The sequence below is a fragment of the Erythrolamprus reginae genome, chromosome 3 (assembly GCF_031021105.1).
Source record: "Erythrolamprus reginae isolate rEryReg1 chromosome 3, rEryReg1.hap1, whole genome shotgun sequence".
In the NCBI taxonomy this organism is placed as follows: domain Eukaryota; kingdom Metazoa; phylum Chordata; class Lepidosauria; order Squamata; family Dipsadidae; genus Erythrolamprus; species Erythrolamprus reginae.
This window is the reverse complement of record NC_091952.1, coordinates 81,882,564-81,899,744: the sequence shown is the minus strand read 5'-3', so window position 1 is coordinate 81,899,744 and position 17,181 is coordinate 81,882,564. Positions and strand designations below refer to the sequence as shown.

Here is a 17,181-nt window from a genome sequence, read left to right as displayed (position 1 = left end):
TTTATAACCTCCTTTTGCACCCTCTATTTTAGTTGCTTCCAGAATATAAAAAAATACAATTATTAGAAGATACTGTTATGTTTTTATGGAATTTCTAGGATCAGAGGCAATAAATTCCAGGTGCAAACCAACTGCTGTGTCCATGCCCTGATATTTTTTCAAAGCAGATACAAATTTCCATTTGACCCTCAAATGAACAATATGTTGTGGAATAAATTATTAAATATTAAATGACCAGGGCCAAGAAACTGTACTTTAGACATGAGGATCTGTAATATGTGGAAACAGATATCTGCTAGTACAACAGGATTTTAATTGTAGATCAAATCTGTTTCATATGCCAGATCTAGAGTCATGTGAAGCAACAGAAGGAGGAGAAAAAATATCAGGTTGTAGATGTACTGGATGCAAGCTGAGGAATGTACTGAAATTAAAATTTATGAGGCAAAATACACAATGGTACAATCTGTTTTACCCCTGTTATTTCAGTAACACATGTACACTCTAAGAAGACAAACATTTGCACTGCAGAAAGCATTCATTTTCAATATATTGTAATCAAACAGAAGATAAAAATTTGAACACCCTTACTGAGCAATATCACAGAAACAGACAATTGTAGCAATGGGACTGCACTGGATATTCTCACTTTTTTTTCAATCTGTTAACTATATTATTTAGCACAGCTTATCAATAGTTTACATTTCATGTCTTCTGCAGAATTTTTTGTAGACTGCTCAGAACAGATGGTGCCATATAATTAAGAGATTCAATGTGTTATTTCTGGTTGTTATTTTTGTGTAGTATATTGTTTTATTGGGTGTCACTGGATATAGGCTGCCTACATTCTTTTATGGTATAATTAAAAAAAATTGATGAAATGAAATCAACAAATATTTTCCTAATATTTTCTTCTTCAATGACTTCCCTGCCATCTGTCTTATTTATTAAGTTATTTAATTTATTTATAGAATTACACAGTGGATCACAGCACAGGTATAATGCTGCTAGCAAATGGTGCCATATGTTGATTAGTTGGAGCTTCAGAGGTACTGTAGCTCTATGTAGAATTGGCTGCAAAAGTTGGTTGATCTAGCTTAAAATGCAGAATGGCCCCATTCTATGATGCAGCCTTTACACTCAAGCAGCTAAATGACAGAATTAACAATCATATCATAGAATACCTAATCCTCCAGCATGTGCATCAATAAGAGAGGCAGCTACAGCAATCCCCTTACACAGACCAAGATCTCCTGCAGCTTCTGCTGTTAATCCATTTCCAACTGGAGTTCCTGGAGGAAGAACTTCATTTCCTAAGCAGAAACAAGGGGTGGGGGGTGGAGGAAGGATGTCAAAGTCTTACAATGAAACAAATCATAGTTCTCTATGGTTCCTGCACTGAGATTACTTCTTTTTTCATTTAGCAGATATAATACTGCAGTTTATTTTAAAACATACATACCTAAGATATTAACTAGGGCAAAGGAACCAGGGCAAAGGAACAAGAAGTCTGGATCAGTGTTTCTTAAACTGTGGTCCGAGGATTCCTGGAGGGTGGATCCCTCAAGACCCGCTCAGAGTTCCACAAAACTAAAATTATTTGCTGATAGTACTACGTACAAATCAGTTGGGTTTGCAGTATATAAACAAGCTAACAATGAAGGTTTGTTTGAAGTACAATAGCTTTAAGAGGTAGAGTTGCAAACTGCCATAAGGGGGAGCCAGACAGTATAATTCTTCTCTGCTCTCTCTGTTCTTTCTGCTGATTCACTGTGACATATGTAGTAAACTCTGTGTTATTTTATGATAATTGTTTGATATATTTGTAAGCTGTAATGTATGTCTGGTATGTAAGACAAAGACAGGCTTGTAATATTATTATTGTATTGAGAGATGTTAACTGATTTGAATGTACATGATTGTACTGTTTAACTTGACTATGCTGTTTCTAAAAATAAAGACTATTTTATAAACTTTAATGTATATGTTTTGTATGGCTGAATAATTACTCCTATTTCCTGGATATCTGCTGGCATTCCACATTTCTTCTGTGCATGTCTTTGATAACTCAAGGGTCGTTCTGCACACTCCTTAACACTGCTTACATTGAAAAATTATGTATGCATGCATGCATGTATGTATGTATGTATGTATGTATGTATGTATGTAGAGTCTACAGAGAGGGGCAACATACAAATATAATAAATAATAATAATAATAATAATAATAATAATAATAATAATAATAATGATGATGATGTATGTACACACACACACATGCACTATTATATTGTACATAATAAAATCCCAGCAAACAATTGTGAGAAGCAGTAGTGAAAGCATTTAATTTGATTTTTAATACAATAAATATTGATACATGTCACTCTATAACTCTCTAGAGGTCCTTTATAACTTTTAAAAGAAAGGGGTCTCGAAAGTAAAAAAAGTTTAAGAAACACTGGTTAAGTTTTTCAAAAGTTAATTTTGTAATTACAAATGGCAAACATCATATTCAAGGTCTCCCAAATATTAATATGAAGGGAAGAAGTGCCTGCTTTTGTTTTTATTTTTGCTTTTACTTTTTCAAATCATAAACATGGAAGTTTATGTGCAGTACAGCATAACCCCCTATCCTGAAGGGGTCCTGATACTCTGGCATTTTAGAAAAAGATGAGAGTTGACTTTTATGATCATACTGTCTTGAAAGATCTGAGAGCAAACAAAAATAATATACACATCCAAATAATTTTGTTAAATATATGGAGGCTGGAATCATATTTCCCTCAATGAATGCCTCATTTCCAAGATAAAAATTAATAATTTTCTTTTTATATTTTAATATTTTAGGAGTGATTCTTCAAAAGAGGCACCTAAAAGTAATCTTAACTTGGATATATATTAAATTGAGAGTTCTCATTCAGTTGTTTAAGACAGAGACCTTCTTTCAGTGAAATCTTTACTTATGCCATCTCTTTTTCATGGCTGACATCTCATTTTTTGAAAAGGCTTCTTTCACCCTGTGAAGTGAAAAGCAAGTTTACCAAAGGAAAAAGCTGTCTGAACTGTTTCCTTTTCTTTTATTCTTGCCTAAACTCTGGCTGAGGAATTTGCTTGGCTTGTGTTTTGCTTAAAGAAAACGTAGGTGCTATAATGGCAATAACCTCCCACCTTCCCAGGCAGTTGCCAAGGTAACCAATTATTTACCAGGCAAATATCTGGTTAACCTGAGCAAGTAAATCATAGGATCCCAAGCTATCTTAATACTTAATAACATGAGACATTTCAATATTCACTTGACTTTAAAAACAACAAAAGAAAAATCCAGCAAAGGGGTCCAGTTGATTCAACCATGAGGTGTCCACTTATTCAAGCAATGCTTTTAATTTGTTGTGCAGAATTAGTGCCATTTATGTGGAACTTAAATTGGCTCCATCCCAAAAGAATCTGAAGAGGAGAATAGCTCACTTGTTAAGTTCAAAGTGGCGTCTGCAGAAAAAAAACTTAGTGTGTTTGTCTTAGTATAAACCTCACTGACTTTGAGTAACCCTTCTCAGTGAAAATATATAGTAATGTATTATAGGACTTGGTTTCAATTTATTATGGTTTGATCTGAATTAAGCAGAGATGGGGAGTAAAGGATCTGTGCCATTCTGAGTGTCCAGTTTGTAGTTCCTTAAGTTATCTTTATCAAAATATGGTGGCAAAATGATAGAATTTTGAGGCATAGTGGTGCTAGCTTTAGAGGTCTTTCTTCAGAATTAAGGGAAAGTCTTGTAGAGACAACTTGTATCACAAGCAAAGTTCTGATAGTATCAAAAAGGGGTGAGAAATAATAGTATATTTTGTACTAGTTTTTCACTTGAGGGTAGGGTCCACTTTTTTTAGATCAGCCAAGTGTTGATACACTGGTTGCAACAAGAATTAACTGATTAGCCCAGTGGTAGGCAAAGTTGGTTCTTCTATAATATGTGAACTTCAACTCCCAGAATTCCTGAGCTAGCAGGATTGGCTCAGGAATTCTAAGAGTTGAAGTTCACAAGTCACAGAAGAGCTTATTTTGCCTACCCCTGGGCTAGCTAGTTGCCTGAGTCTGATTTTGTGGGCTGAGAAAGTGTGATTGGCCCCAAATCACCCTTCCAGCTATTTTTCTTTCTTTTTTGAAAAAGTTTTTTATTTTTCTCCACAAAAAACCATACATAACAAGTATGTATTGAAGTATAGCTTCAATAGCAAATCCTATGTTCATAATACCTCACATTTCAAATTTCTAATTGTTCAATATGTCCACAAAAGAACAAAAATATAACTCCAATAAATAATTTTAATGAGCAACAGACTAAACAATTTTTCTCACTTTTCCCTTTTAATATTAATATTTTATTAATTAATTTTTTAATAAGACTTAATATTTTTAAGTCTTAATTTCTATTTCCAATCTATCCCAATGTAATTTTCAGTATGTATTACTTATTTGTCTAATGCTGCCTCCTTTTCTATCTTTGTCATCTCGTGTTGTCGCAATCCTATTTCTCATTTCCTTTTATCTCATTTATATTAAATTTACATTAAAGATTTTATCTATTTTCTTTTTCAACCCATTCATAAAATGTTTCCCAAACTTTATAAAACTCTGAGTCTTCTTTATCTTTAATTTTCATTGTCAATCTATTCATTTCTGCACAGTCCATTATCTTCTTTAATACTTCTCTTTCTGTTGGTATTCTATTCAACTTCCAGGTTTGTGTATATACAGTATAATTCTAGCGGCACTTGTTATGTGAATAATTAAATATGTTTCTTCTTTGTTGAATTTTTCTGGCAATATACCCATCACAAAGTCCTTTATAAAAAACATGCGCTGGGTAAACCAACTAATCCATGCTGTACCGGTAGTAATTTTATGACTGGATTATCGCAATATGTTATTCAAGGGGCTGCTCCTAAAGATGTTCCAGAAACTTTAGTTAATATAAATAAGGCAGTAAGAATACTGATTCTATCCAGCCAATATGGTTATATTACTCCAGAATTATGGCATATATACCAACACACATCCCTTCTGGTCTCATTTCAAAATCTTACTTTTATTAGTAAATTCACTTATGGATTAAGTCTACAGTATTTAAAGGAATTGCTCTTTCCATATATTTTTACCTTACCCTTAAATCAATTCCTCAGGCTCTGTTATTGGTGCCATAATATAAAATATGAAAACCTAACCAGAAACATAAGACTGGTGGCCTTGCAATTCAGAAAACCTTCCCAGAGAATACAATGTGACATCTATTTTGTAATGTCTTTTTTTAGGATGAAGGACCTACTTATTGTCCAGACTTTTTATTGTGTAAAAGATTAATATTTATGTTTTTCAATTTACTTCGTTTCTGTTCCTTTATTGTTCATACATTATGTATGTTCCCTGCCTATTTATTTGTAACAGTAAATACAAGATGTTCTCCCCATTACAAATAGTTAGAACAAAACAAGAGAACATATTGTACATATGTTGTTTTCATATTAACCATATTGTCACTCTTATCTATTCAGTTACCATGGGTAATTGTAATGCTAGTAATTACCAGATGACTGTGTGTTTTTTTGTATTGGGCTCCAATATTCTTTTATGAAGTCAAAGCACTTTTGTTATTTTTGTGGAACAGACACATAATTCTCCATCCTGACCATAACAGACACACAAAATACTATTGAGGGTTTGTTCTCAATGTATTGATTTGTTAAGATCTACCTATTTTGTTACTTGTCAATCATAGCTAGTGGAATAATAATGAGATCTCCTAATTGTTCTATAGGGACTTAATAATTTCGACCAGTGTATTCTACTTTCTGTAGAGAAAGACAGTAAAAAGCTTTAGGTAGGGTCCCCATGGTCAGTGTCCTTGGAAGCCTTTCGATACCATCGACCATGGTATACTTCTGCGCCGGCTGGAGGGGTTAGGAGTGGGAGGCACTGTTCTTCAGTGGTTCTCCTCCTACCTCTCCAGTCGGTCGCAGTCGGTGTTACTGGAGGGTCAGAGGTCGACTTCAAGGTTACTCCCTTGTGGGGTGCCTCAGGGGTCGGTCCTCTCCCCCCTGCTATTTAATATCTACATGAAACCGCTGAGTGAGATCATCCAGGGGCATGGGGTGAGGTATCATCAGTATGCAGATGATACCCAGCTGTACATCTTCACCCCATGTCCAGTCAATGAAGCAGTGGAAGTGATGTGCCGGTGCCTGGAGGCTGTTAAGAGTCTGGATGGGTGTCAACAGACTCAAACTCAACCCGGATAAGATGGAGTGGCTGTGGGTTCTGCCTCCCAGGGACAATTCCATCTGTCCGTCCATAACCCAGGGGGGGGAATTATTGACCCCCTCAGAGAGGGTCCGCAACTTGGGTGTCCTCCTCGATCCACAGCTCACATTAGAGAACCATCTTTCAGCTGTGGTGAGGGGGACGTTTGCCCAGGTTCACCTGGTGCACCAGTTGCGGCACTCACGCCCTCATCACCTCGAGGTTCGACTACTGTAACACTCTCTACATAGGGCTACCTTTGAAAAGTGTTCGGAAACTTCAGATCGTGCAGAATGCAGCTGCGAGAGCAATCATGGGCTTTCCTAAATATGCCCATGTTACACCAACACTCCGCAGTCTGCATTGGTTGCTGATCAGTTTCCAGTCACAATTCAAAGTGTTGGCTATGACCTATAAAGCCCTTCATGGCATTGGACCAGAATATCTCCAGGACCGCTTTCTGCCGCACAAATCCCAGCGACCGATTAGGTCCCACAGAGTTGGCCTTCTCTTGGTCCCGTCGACTAAACAATGATGTTTGGCGGGACCCAGGGGAAGAGCCTTCTCTGTGGCGGCCCCGACCCTCTGGAATCAGCTCCCCCCGGAGATTAGAACTGCCCCCACCCTCCTTGCCTTTCGTAAACTCCTTAAAACCCACCTCTGCCGTCAGGCATGGGGGAATTGAAACATCTCCCCCGGGCCTATACAGTTTATGTATGGTATGTTTGTGTGTATGTTTGATTTTAATAATGGGGTTTTTAGTGTTTTTTCTTAAATTATTAGATTTGTTGTACATTGTTTTATTATTGCTGTGAGCCACCCCGAGTCTACGGAGAGGGGCGGCATACAAATCTAATAAATAAATAAATAGGTAGGTAACTAACTAACTAACTAAATAAATAAATAAATAAATAACTAAATAAATAAATAAATAAATAAGCAAGCAAGCAAGCAAGCCACATCTAGGCTACCCTATATCAGTAATGGCAAACCTTTTTTGGCTCAGGTGCCAAAGGGGAATGTGTGTGTGCAATAGTGTGTCCGAAAATGCCCACACTCATAACGCAATGCCCTCCCCGGGCAAATGCACACAATCCCCACACTGCCCACAGATCCACACAGCCCCCCTCCTCCTGCGCTGCCCCCCTATGCATGTGCACAGTCCTCATTGAAGCTCTGGACTTCCAGTAGGCCCATTGGGCTGCTTTTTGCGGTTTCCAGATTTCAGAAAAGCCTCCTGAAGCCTGGGATGGCCAAAAACAGCCCAACGGGTGGCCACCACTGGAGTAACCAACAGCAACAAAAGGTTTTTATTTTAAGAAAACTAAAAATGCAAAAATGTTAGGAAATATGTAGCTGCTCAGATTGAGATCTGTTTAAAATGCTAGCTATCAAGAGAAAGAAAAAAAGAGAGAGAAACTGGAAGCATGAAAACCAGAACTTTTTGAATTGATTGTGCTGTATCTTCCCCCCTTCTTATACTTTGATGGATCAGGGAGGCATTTGCATAAGCCACTTCTAAATATTATTATGTTTCCCAGGACCTAAAAAAACCTTTCAACCCAAGTAATGGCTCTTGCACATGTCTGTAAAGCTTATCTTTCTACCTCTCCATATTTATCAAGAAGTCAGTTAAGCCTGAAGCCTAATGAGCTGTTTGTTGATGCGAGATCTAGATCTAGATCTGCCATGTCTTCTTTGTGCGAGGAAGGCAAAAAGATTGACTTGCCAGATTTCATCCACCCCAGCATTTCTTCTTGACACCTGATTTTATTTATATATTAATTTGTTTCTGATACGTTTTACAAAAACTCTGTGCTGCATTTATTTTTATTTTTCTGTCTCGATGTGGTCTTATCAAAATAAATAGCAGCACCAGAGACCTTGGCTGATCTTTAAAAAAAATTAAACTGGGGCACTTGGTTGGAAGATCATAAGAAAACCCAGGACTATAGGTTAGAGGGAGAAGTTGGAAATATCCCAGAAGAAAGCAGTGGCAAAACACTTATTGTTTCCAAGAGAATTACATGAATATGCTATCTAAGTACCAGGAATTTAGATTGAATCAAGGGGTGCAAACCATCTAGTTTCTACAGTTTTAATCATAATCTGTTTGAGTGTTCTTTCTGAACTGAAATACAGGGATCCTCAACTTGTGACCACAATCGAAAATTGAACTTCTGTGGCTAACCAAGGCAGTTGTTAAATGAATTGCATTCAACTTCGTGACCTCTTTTGCTGTAGTCGTTAAACTAATCACATCATAATTAAGCATTTCTGGCTTTCCCTGTTGAATTTGCTTGCTGGAAACCAGCCAGAGAGGGAATCAACTTATTTTCCAAAGCACCAAAGAGCAGGACAAGAATTAAAAAGAAACATCCTAACAGTGAGAATATTCAACCAGTGGAACAGTTTGACTTCAGAAGTTGAGGGTGTTTTGTCGTTGGAGATTTTAAAGAAAAGACTGGACAGCTGAAAGGGGATTGATTAGAAGATCTCCAAAGTCCCTTTCCAGCTCTATTCTGATTGAGATTTAGATAGAAAATCACAAATAGTGACTCCAGTCACTGAAACCATTATAAATACATGCTAGTTGCCAAACTTCTGGATTTTGATCATATAACCATGGGAAGGCTGTGCAGTCTAAGGACTGCACCAGTATGAGGACTGGTTGTAAGTACTGTAACTTTTTTCAGCATAATTGTAATTTCAAATAGTCATTAAATAAATGGCCATTCAGTCCAGAACAATCTGTATATATGTATGTATGTATGTATGTATGTATGTATGTACGTACTGTATATATGTGTATATACAGTGTATATATATATATATTGATTTGACACAAAAATATGTAACCCTTCCCAGGTGCAGAGCTGAAGGGATTGGATACTGTAGCCTAGAGGATAATTCTCTGCCTTACAAGGCAAAGGTTGCAGGTTCAAGTCCCAGTGGGTATGGCTAGCTGATGAGGCCAAAATAAGGCCGAAATAGATCTATCCTAGTCTCCCTTAATTTTCAAATTTTAATTTTGCTGAATTTGAAAATTAAGGGAGACTAGGATAGATCTATTTCGGCCTTATTTTGGCCTCATCAGCTAGCCATACCCACTGGGACTTGAACCTGCAACCTTTGCCTTGTAAGGCAGAGAATTATCCTCTAGGCTACAGTATCCAATCCCTTCAGTTCTGCACCAGGGAAGTATTACATATTTTTGTGTCAAATCACCCTAGTGTATTGAAGGAACATCACATCTCCTTATTTGCCTCTCGGCCCAACCCAGGGCCATATATACACACACACAGTATATATTTGATGTCTTCCGGATAGCCCTCGTTGGCTTTGCAAAATTGAGGTTTTTCATTCTGAGGTAAATGTAGTCAACCACTGAACCTCCTGAGGAATTGTACTTTAATCTCAACTATACATGTATGTTTTACAGTTGAGCAGTACCACAAATGTCTGAATTACACTGAATTTTCCAACACGAAATGAAAATATCAAGTGGTGATGTTGGATGATGCCAAGTAAAAATAAAACATAGAAACTACACATGAATAGAAATCCAGCATATCTTAATTCTTTAGAAACAACTAAGCCATATACAATTTGACATCCAATGGTTATTCAAGCAGGCCACTATACAAGCTTTTAAAATTTTTATCTGCTCCCTGCTGCATTATTACTGAGCCCCAGAAAGCCTCTCTGGATGATTTGTGTTCCATCTAGAAAGAAGGGAATGAATCACAGGGGAAGAGATTCACCCATTGAACTCTGCACCCATAGGGAATACCAAAACGCTGTACTGGGGCAACTAGAAAAAGACAGATCGAATCTCTTTTGCTATTGCATCCAGCAAACTCTCGTTCTCAAATTCTCTAAAGTATACATAAAGACATTATGAGTTACTTGTATGTTGTGCCCATTTTTCATGCATCCAACTACACAAATCTTCGGAATCAAGTTGTAGGGGGGGGGAAACTGTCACAACATTCCATATTATGTAGTAAGATAAAATGAACTCGCAAAATACAAAAATCAAAGTTAGCAATAAAAACTAATGAAATCTACTGCTCGTATTTGTTTACAATTTGAATATAGAAGAATTATCTTTAAAATACTTAATTATAATTTCCACATCGTGAACATTTTGCTTATTACATGCCATATCTATCTCAAACTATTGATTATATAAAGGAGTTTCTTATTTGCCCATATAGGTTTAGTCATTTAAAATGGAAAGTGCTTTTTTGTCCTTGAAACGAACAATATAAATATTGTATTCAAACTCCAGCTTGAGCTTCATAAATTATTTAAGCTAAAAAGAAAAAAAATATCCTCCGCAGGGCAACTTGGCCATTAGGATGCTCAATTTTCTGCTAAAACATATAAGTAGTATCCTTTTAGTGTAGAAAGAAATAATTGCCAAAAGGTAATTGCTATTAGGATTGTATTTAGGCAGAGGAGGGAAAAATTGAAAGACCAATATTTAAGAGCGTCTATACAATTGCAAAAAGGGGGTAAGGGGGGTCAAAAACCTCAAGGCTATCACATGGTGCATGTTTTTTTTTTAAAAAAATCCAGCATTGAAGCTCTCAGTTGCTGGGGGTTACTAGATCTGTTTAAAATCAAATTCTTCCCCAATTGGCAAGATCATTTATTACAGCATTAAACTTTTCAATAGGGAATGCCTATAACTATTTATATTTTTAAAGGGAAATACAATAACAATATTGAATTATTTTATATTTTAATAATGTTTTAATCTTTCTTTACATATAATAAATAGATTATAAATTGCAATTGGATGCATGAGCTTACATACTATTTTATATTTTGTTAATGGCTGGAATCATTAGTTGAAGCAACTCAATCGGTCTTGGTAACATTAAATGTTCTAAAACCAGTCTGACAAAGTTACATCATAGGGAAAAAAAATATGTAAGAGCTCTTATTTGGGCTAAACTTTCATTCAAAAGTGTTCCATGATTACTTTCTAATCCAATGGTTTCAATGTAACATATAAGGAAAGATCTGCAAATATGTTCCCTTCCACTATGATGTGTGTTCCTTTAACTCTGATGCTGAATACATCCAAAATCCACAAAAATGTTGGCTTGAATCTTAGAAACAATTCAGGGAACATGTTAATAAGATGTCGTGTTATTCAGAGAATGCTGGTGCTCCATGAAATACAATTTAAGGAACACTGTATTAGATGACATAATAGAACACAGCCAAAACCTTATGTTCTCCTATGAAAGTAACCTGGAGCATTTAAGGAATCTCATTTTAACAGCCATTGTTTGTAGTTTCAAAAGACAGGGATTTTTTATTTATTAATTTATTGATTTATTAGATTTGTATGCCGCCCGTCTCCGAAGACTCGGGGCAGCTCACAACAATAAAGCATACTACAAATCCAATTATTAAAACAGTTTAAAACCCTTAATGTAAAAACAATCAAACATACCAAACATACCATGCATAAAACGGACCAGCCCAGGGGAATCAATTTCCCCATGCCTGACGGCAGAGGTGGGTTTTAAGAAGTTTGCGAAAGGCAAGGAAATGATTTTTAAAATGATTTTTTCCGGGGGTGGGGGTGGGGGTTCTTCTGCGCATGCACAGAAGCAGAGTTTCCAGCAGAACTCATCCCTGCCTTGGAGGTCTTCTAGTCCAACTCCAGCCAAGGCAGGAAACTGTATACCATTTGAGACAAATGGTTGTCCAATTTCTTCTTTAAAAACCTCCAATATCGGAGCATCCACAATTTCTGGAGGCAAGTCATTCCACAGATTAATTATTCTAACTGTCAGGAAATTTCTCCTAAATTCCAGGTTGCTTCTCTCCTGGATTAGTTTCTATCCTTTGCACCTTGTCCTGCCACCAAGTACCTTGAGAACAGGTTCTTCTTTGTGGCAACCAATCAGATATTGGAAGTCTGCAATCATGTCAATCCTAGTCCTTCTTTTTATTAAACTAGGCATACCAAATTCCTGTAACCATGTTTTCATAGATTTCAGCCACCAGTCCCAAAACTGTTGATGTTAATTGAACAAACCCAAGAAGCAAATTCTAACTTATATTCCAAAGGTGGGTAAAATGAGGACCTGGATTGTGGGGGCAATATGATGGCAATATGATGTTTTTAAAAAGTGCTATTGCTAATGTGTTGTAAGCTTCCCTGAGTCTAAGGATAGATGGGTAGGTATATAGGGTGGGTGGGTGGGTGGGTGGGTGGGTGGATGGATGGATGGATGGATGGATGGATGGATGGATGGATGGATGGATAGATAGATAGATAGATAGATAGATAGATAGATAGATAGATAGATAGATAGATAGATAGATAGATAGATAGATAGATGACAGCCTGACAAAGTTCACTCAACACACAGGTCAAAATTCCTTGTGAACAATTTGGACAGAAGTACTTTCTTATGGATAAATCTATCCCAATGCCTTTCTAACCAAACTTAAAACCTACCTACAAATTTTAAGGCAGGAAATATACAGCACGATTCTCTTCACTTTTAGAGCAAAGTATCCTAAAGCATGCAAGTTTCCTCTTCTCATCTGACATAGATTTTAGTATATGATGTTACCAGTGGTGGGCTCGTACCAGAACGGATAATTGCGCACAGCTCCACGGCTCTGGCGCGCAAGTGTGAGATCGAGCACAATTTTGCTTCCCGCATGACACAAAATCTCACACAGGGAAGTGTTGTTTCGGTGAGGTTTTTTGCTTCCCTGCATGCAGGCAAGCAAATAACCTCGCCAAAACGTGCACTTACGTGCATCCCCTTGCGAGATTTTGCTACCTACACAGGTGCAGGAAGCAAAATTGTGCTCGATTCCACACTTGCGCGCCAGAGCCGCGGAGCTGTGCATAATTAGCCATTCCGGTAGGAGCCCAACACTGGATGTTACTCTTTATTAGTGGTATAATAAATGAAGACCAGCCAATACAAAATTTTCAATGTAATGTAAATAAGTAGCACACAAATGTTATTTAATACAAGAAAACTTCGTACATTTATTACTGATATCTTCTGATTTCCATTTTTTTTTTAGAAAATTACACTGCAGCTGAAAAATAAAATCTAAATGATTAACTGTGAAGGGTATTTTAAAATAAGTAATTATTTAAAAATGTATGCTAATGTTCCCATTCATGCCATGACTGTTTAGCATAGCCATTAAGAGCCCATTAAGTGAACAGGGAAAATTGATTACAATTAGTCTGGAAAAATTTCACCAAATGAACATTACAGTCTTAAATGGAAATCCATTTTAAGTACTGCGCAGTTAATGAGATTAACACTGTCATTAAACTTTGGCTCAAACTGGTAAAATAATTATACTTGAATTCACAAAGCATGTTAAATTATATCAACTTAATCACATTTTAAAAATCCAGATTTTTTTACTAGAAACAGCAGGAGGTATACCAGTCCAAATCAAATACCCTTCTGTACTATGTAGAGTGAGCAATCTGTGATTCACATAATTGCTTTGGAGTGCAACACAGAAGGGTGCATGATGACAAAATGACAAAGTAGTGTAGATTGTGTATCTTTGTCTTTAAGCACATGGTTCTAGTTTTGCTTTATTTCTTTTTTTTTATTTTTATGTTAGCTTTGGAAATTATAGTATAGTATAGTATAGTATAGTATAGTATAGTATAGTATAGTATAGAATAGAATAGAATAGAATAGAACAGAACAGAATAGAACAGAATAGTGTAGAACAGAACAGAATTCCTTATTGACCAAGTGTGATAGGACACATAAGGAATTTGTCTTTGGTGCATGTGCTCTCAGTGTACATAAAAAAAAGATACATTTGCCACGAATCATGAGGTACAACACTTAATGATTGTATGTAACAATTTTTTTTTCTAAAAAAGAAGGGTGCATGGTAAATGCCAAGTAGTTTCAAGGTTGTTATCTATTCCTGGCATGTTGGGATTGGTTTGGAAAAAAAGCAGTGGCACTTGATGCTGTTTGTATTAATATTTTCAGGAATATACATGCCACAGCAAACCTTTAACTTTTCACTTTTCTTACTTCTGAATGGAGCTATGGTCACCTTGTCATAACAGGCGACTGTTTAAAAAGTGGCATTTCTTTGCATACTTTAAGAAAGTCTGTTGTGAAGAGATACAAAAAATGGATATAAGATGGAGTGGCTGTGGGTTTTGCCTCCCAAGGACAATCCCATCTGTCCGTTCATTACCCTGGAGGGGAGAATTATTGACCCCCTCGGTCCGCAACTTGGGCGTCCTCCTCGATCCACAGCTCACATTAGAGAACCATCTTTCAGCTGTGGCGAGGGGGCGTTTGCCCAGGTTCGCCTGGTGCACCAGTTGCGGCCCTATCTGGACTGGGACTCATTGCTCACAGTCACTCATGCCCTCATCACCTCGAGGTTCGACTGCTGTAATGCTCTCTACATGGGGCTACCTTTGAAAAGTGTTCAGAAACTTCAGATCGTGCAGAATGCAGCTGCGAGAGCAGTCATGGGCTTACCTAGGTATGCCCATGTTTCACCATCACTCCGCAGTCTGCATTGGCTGCCGATCAATTTCCGGTCACAATTCAAAGTGTTGGCTATGACCTTTAAAGTCCTTCATGGCACTGGACCAGAATATCTCCGAGACCGCCTTCTGCCGCACGAATCCCAGCAACCGATTAGGTCCCACAGAGTGGGCCTTCTCCGGGTCCCGTCAACTAAACAATGTCGGTTGGCAGGCCCCAAGGGAAGGGCCTTCTCTGTGGCGGCCCCGACTCTATGGAACCAACTCCCCCCTGAGATTAGAACTGCCCCTACTCTCCCTGCCTTCCGTAACCTCCTTAAAACCCACCTTTGCGGTCAGGCATGAGGGAACTGAAACACATCCCCCGGGCATGTTCAATTTATGCATGGTATGTTTGTGTGGGTGTTTGTTAGTAAATGGGGTTCTTTTAAAATCTTTAAAATCTTTTAAATTTATTTGGATTTGTCATGTTTTGCTGTATCTTGCTGTGAGCCGCCCCGAGTCTGCGGAGAGGGGCGGCATACAAATCTAAATAATAAATAAATAAATACTACCTCACACTTGACCGGGGCACAGCTGTACTTTAGAATCATAATGTAGGGTCATATTTAATGAAAGCCAAGGAAAAATATCAATTTATTATAGTTACATTCTGATTTTCCCTTGAAAATGGTGTATGTAGTGGCGAAATTCCTTTATTTATCTTTTGACTGACTGACAGAACGTCAATGAAAACTGGATTAAGATATCAACTGTGAGAGATATCCCATAGGATGGGGGTTTTCAGTGTTTACTGCTCCCTTGACTCTCCTCTGTAGGCATCTCTGTCAACTACCATTTTAGAATTTGAATAGCTTCCTTAAATCTCAGTACTTGAAGATTTTATCCTGTGTTAGAATCTGTTTGCTGAAAAAAGAGGAACAGACCAAATATTCCAATCTCTCAATGACAATCTACCATTTTGGTAGAACTTGCTGTTCAGTCACAGTTAGTTGTCTGTTGTCAATGGAGAATTAACAATGTGTGATATTTATTTATTTTATTATTTATTTATTTATTATTTGGATTTGTATGCCGCCCCTCTCCGAAAACTCGGGGCGGCTCACAACAAGTGAAAAGACAATCCAATACATAATCCAATTAATTAAAATATTATAAATTTAAGAAAAACCCCTATACTAACATACACACACACAAGCATACCATATATAAATTCAACGTGCCCAGGGGAAGATGTTTAGTTTCCCCATGCCTGACGGCAAAGGTGGGTTTTGAGGAGTTTACGGAAGGCAGGAAGAGTAGGGGCAGTTCTGATCTCTGGGGGGAGTTGGTTCCAGAGAGTCGGTGCCGCCACAGAGAAGGCTCTCCCCCTGGGGCCCGCCAACCGACATTGTTTAGTTGACGGGACCCGGAGGAGGCCCACTCTGTGGGACCTAATCGGTCGCTGGGATTCGTGCGACAGAAGGCGGTCTCGGAGATATTCTGGTCCAGTGCCATGAAGGGCTTTAAAGGTCATAACCAACACTTTGAATTGTGACCGGAAACTGATCGGCAGCCAATGCAGACTGCGGAGTGATGGTGAAACATGGGCATACCTGGGTAGGCCCATGACTGCTCTCGCAGCTGCATTCTGCACGATCTGAAGTTTCCGAACACTTTTCAAAGGTAGCCCCATGCAGAGAGCATTACAGTAGTCGAACCTCGAGGTGATGAGGGCATGAGTGACTGTGAGCAATGAGTCCCGGTCCAGATAGGGCCGCAACTGGTGCACCAGGCGGACCTGGGCAAACGCCCCCCTCGCCACAGCTGAAAGATGGTTCTCTAATGTGAGCTGTGGATCGAGGAGGATGCCCAAGTTGCGGACCCTCTCTGAGGGGGTCAGTAATTCCCCCCCCAGGGTAATGGACGGACAGATGGGATTGTCCTTGGGAGGCAAAACCCACAGCCACTCCGTCTTATCCGGGTTGAGCTTGAGTCTGTTGACACCCATCCAGGCCCCAACAGCCTCCAGGCACCGGCACATCACTTCCACCGCTTCGTTGACTGGGCATGGGGTGGAGATGTAAAGCTGGGTATCATCGGCATATTGATGATACCTCACCCCATGTCCTTGGATGATCTCACCCAGCGGTTTCATGTAGATGTTAAATAGCAAGGGGGAGAGGACCGACCCCTGAGGTACTCCACAAGGGAGAGACCTCGGAGTCGACCTCTGACCCCCCACTAACACCGACTGCGACCGGCCAGAGAGGTAGGAGGAGAACCACTGAAGCACAGTGCCTCCCACCCCCAACCCCTCCAACTGGTGCAGAAGGATACCATGGTCGATGGTATCGAAAGCCGCTGAG

The 17,181-nt window shown here is 38.5% G+C and overlaps 1 protein-coding gene across 9 annotated transcripts in view; it reads right to left on the bottom strand.

Moving 5' to 3' along the window:
• Nucleotides 1-17,181, bottom strand: part of FGGY (FGGY carbohydrate kinase domain containing) — a 239,001-nt gene that overhangs the window by 133,934 nt on the left and 87,886 nt on the right. For all 9 annotated transcript variants that reach the window (XR_011558588.1, XM_070746020.1, XM_070746019.1 and 6 more), the window contains one exon: nucleotides 1,185-1,313. Coding sequence is in view for 8 of the 9 variants with exons in the window: in XM_070746020.1 (XP_070602121.1) it covers nucleotides 1,185-1,313 (129 nt within the window). In the remaining variant the exon portion in view is untranslated. The remainder of the gene's footprint in view (nucleotides 1-1,184; nucleotides 1,314-17,181) is intronic.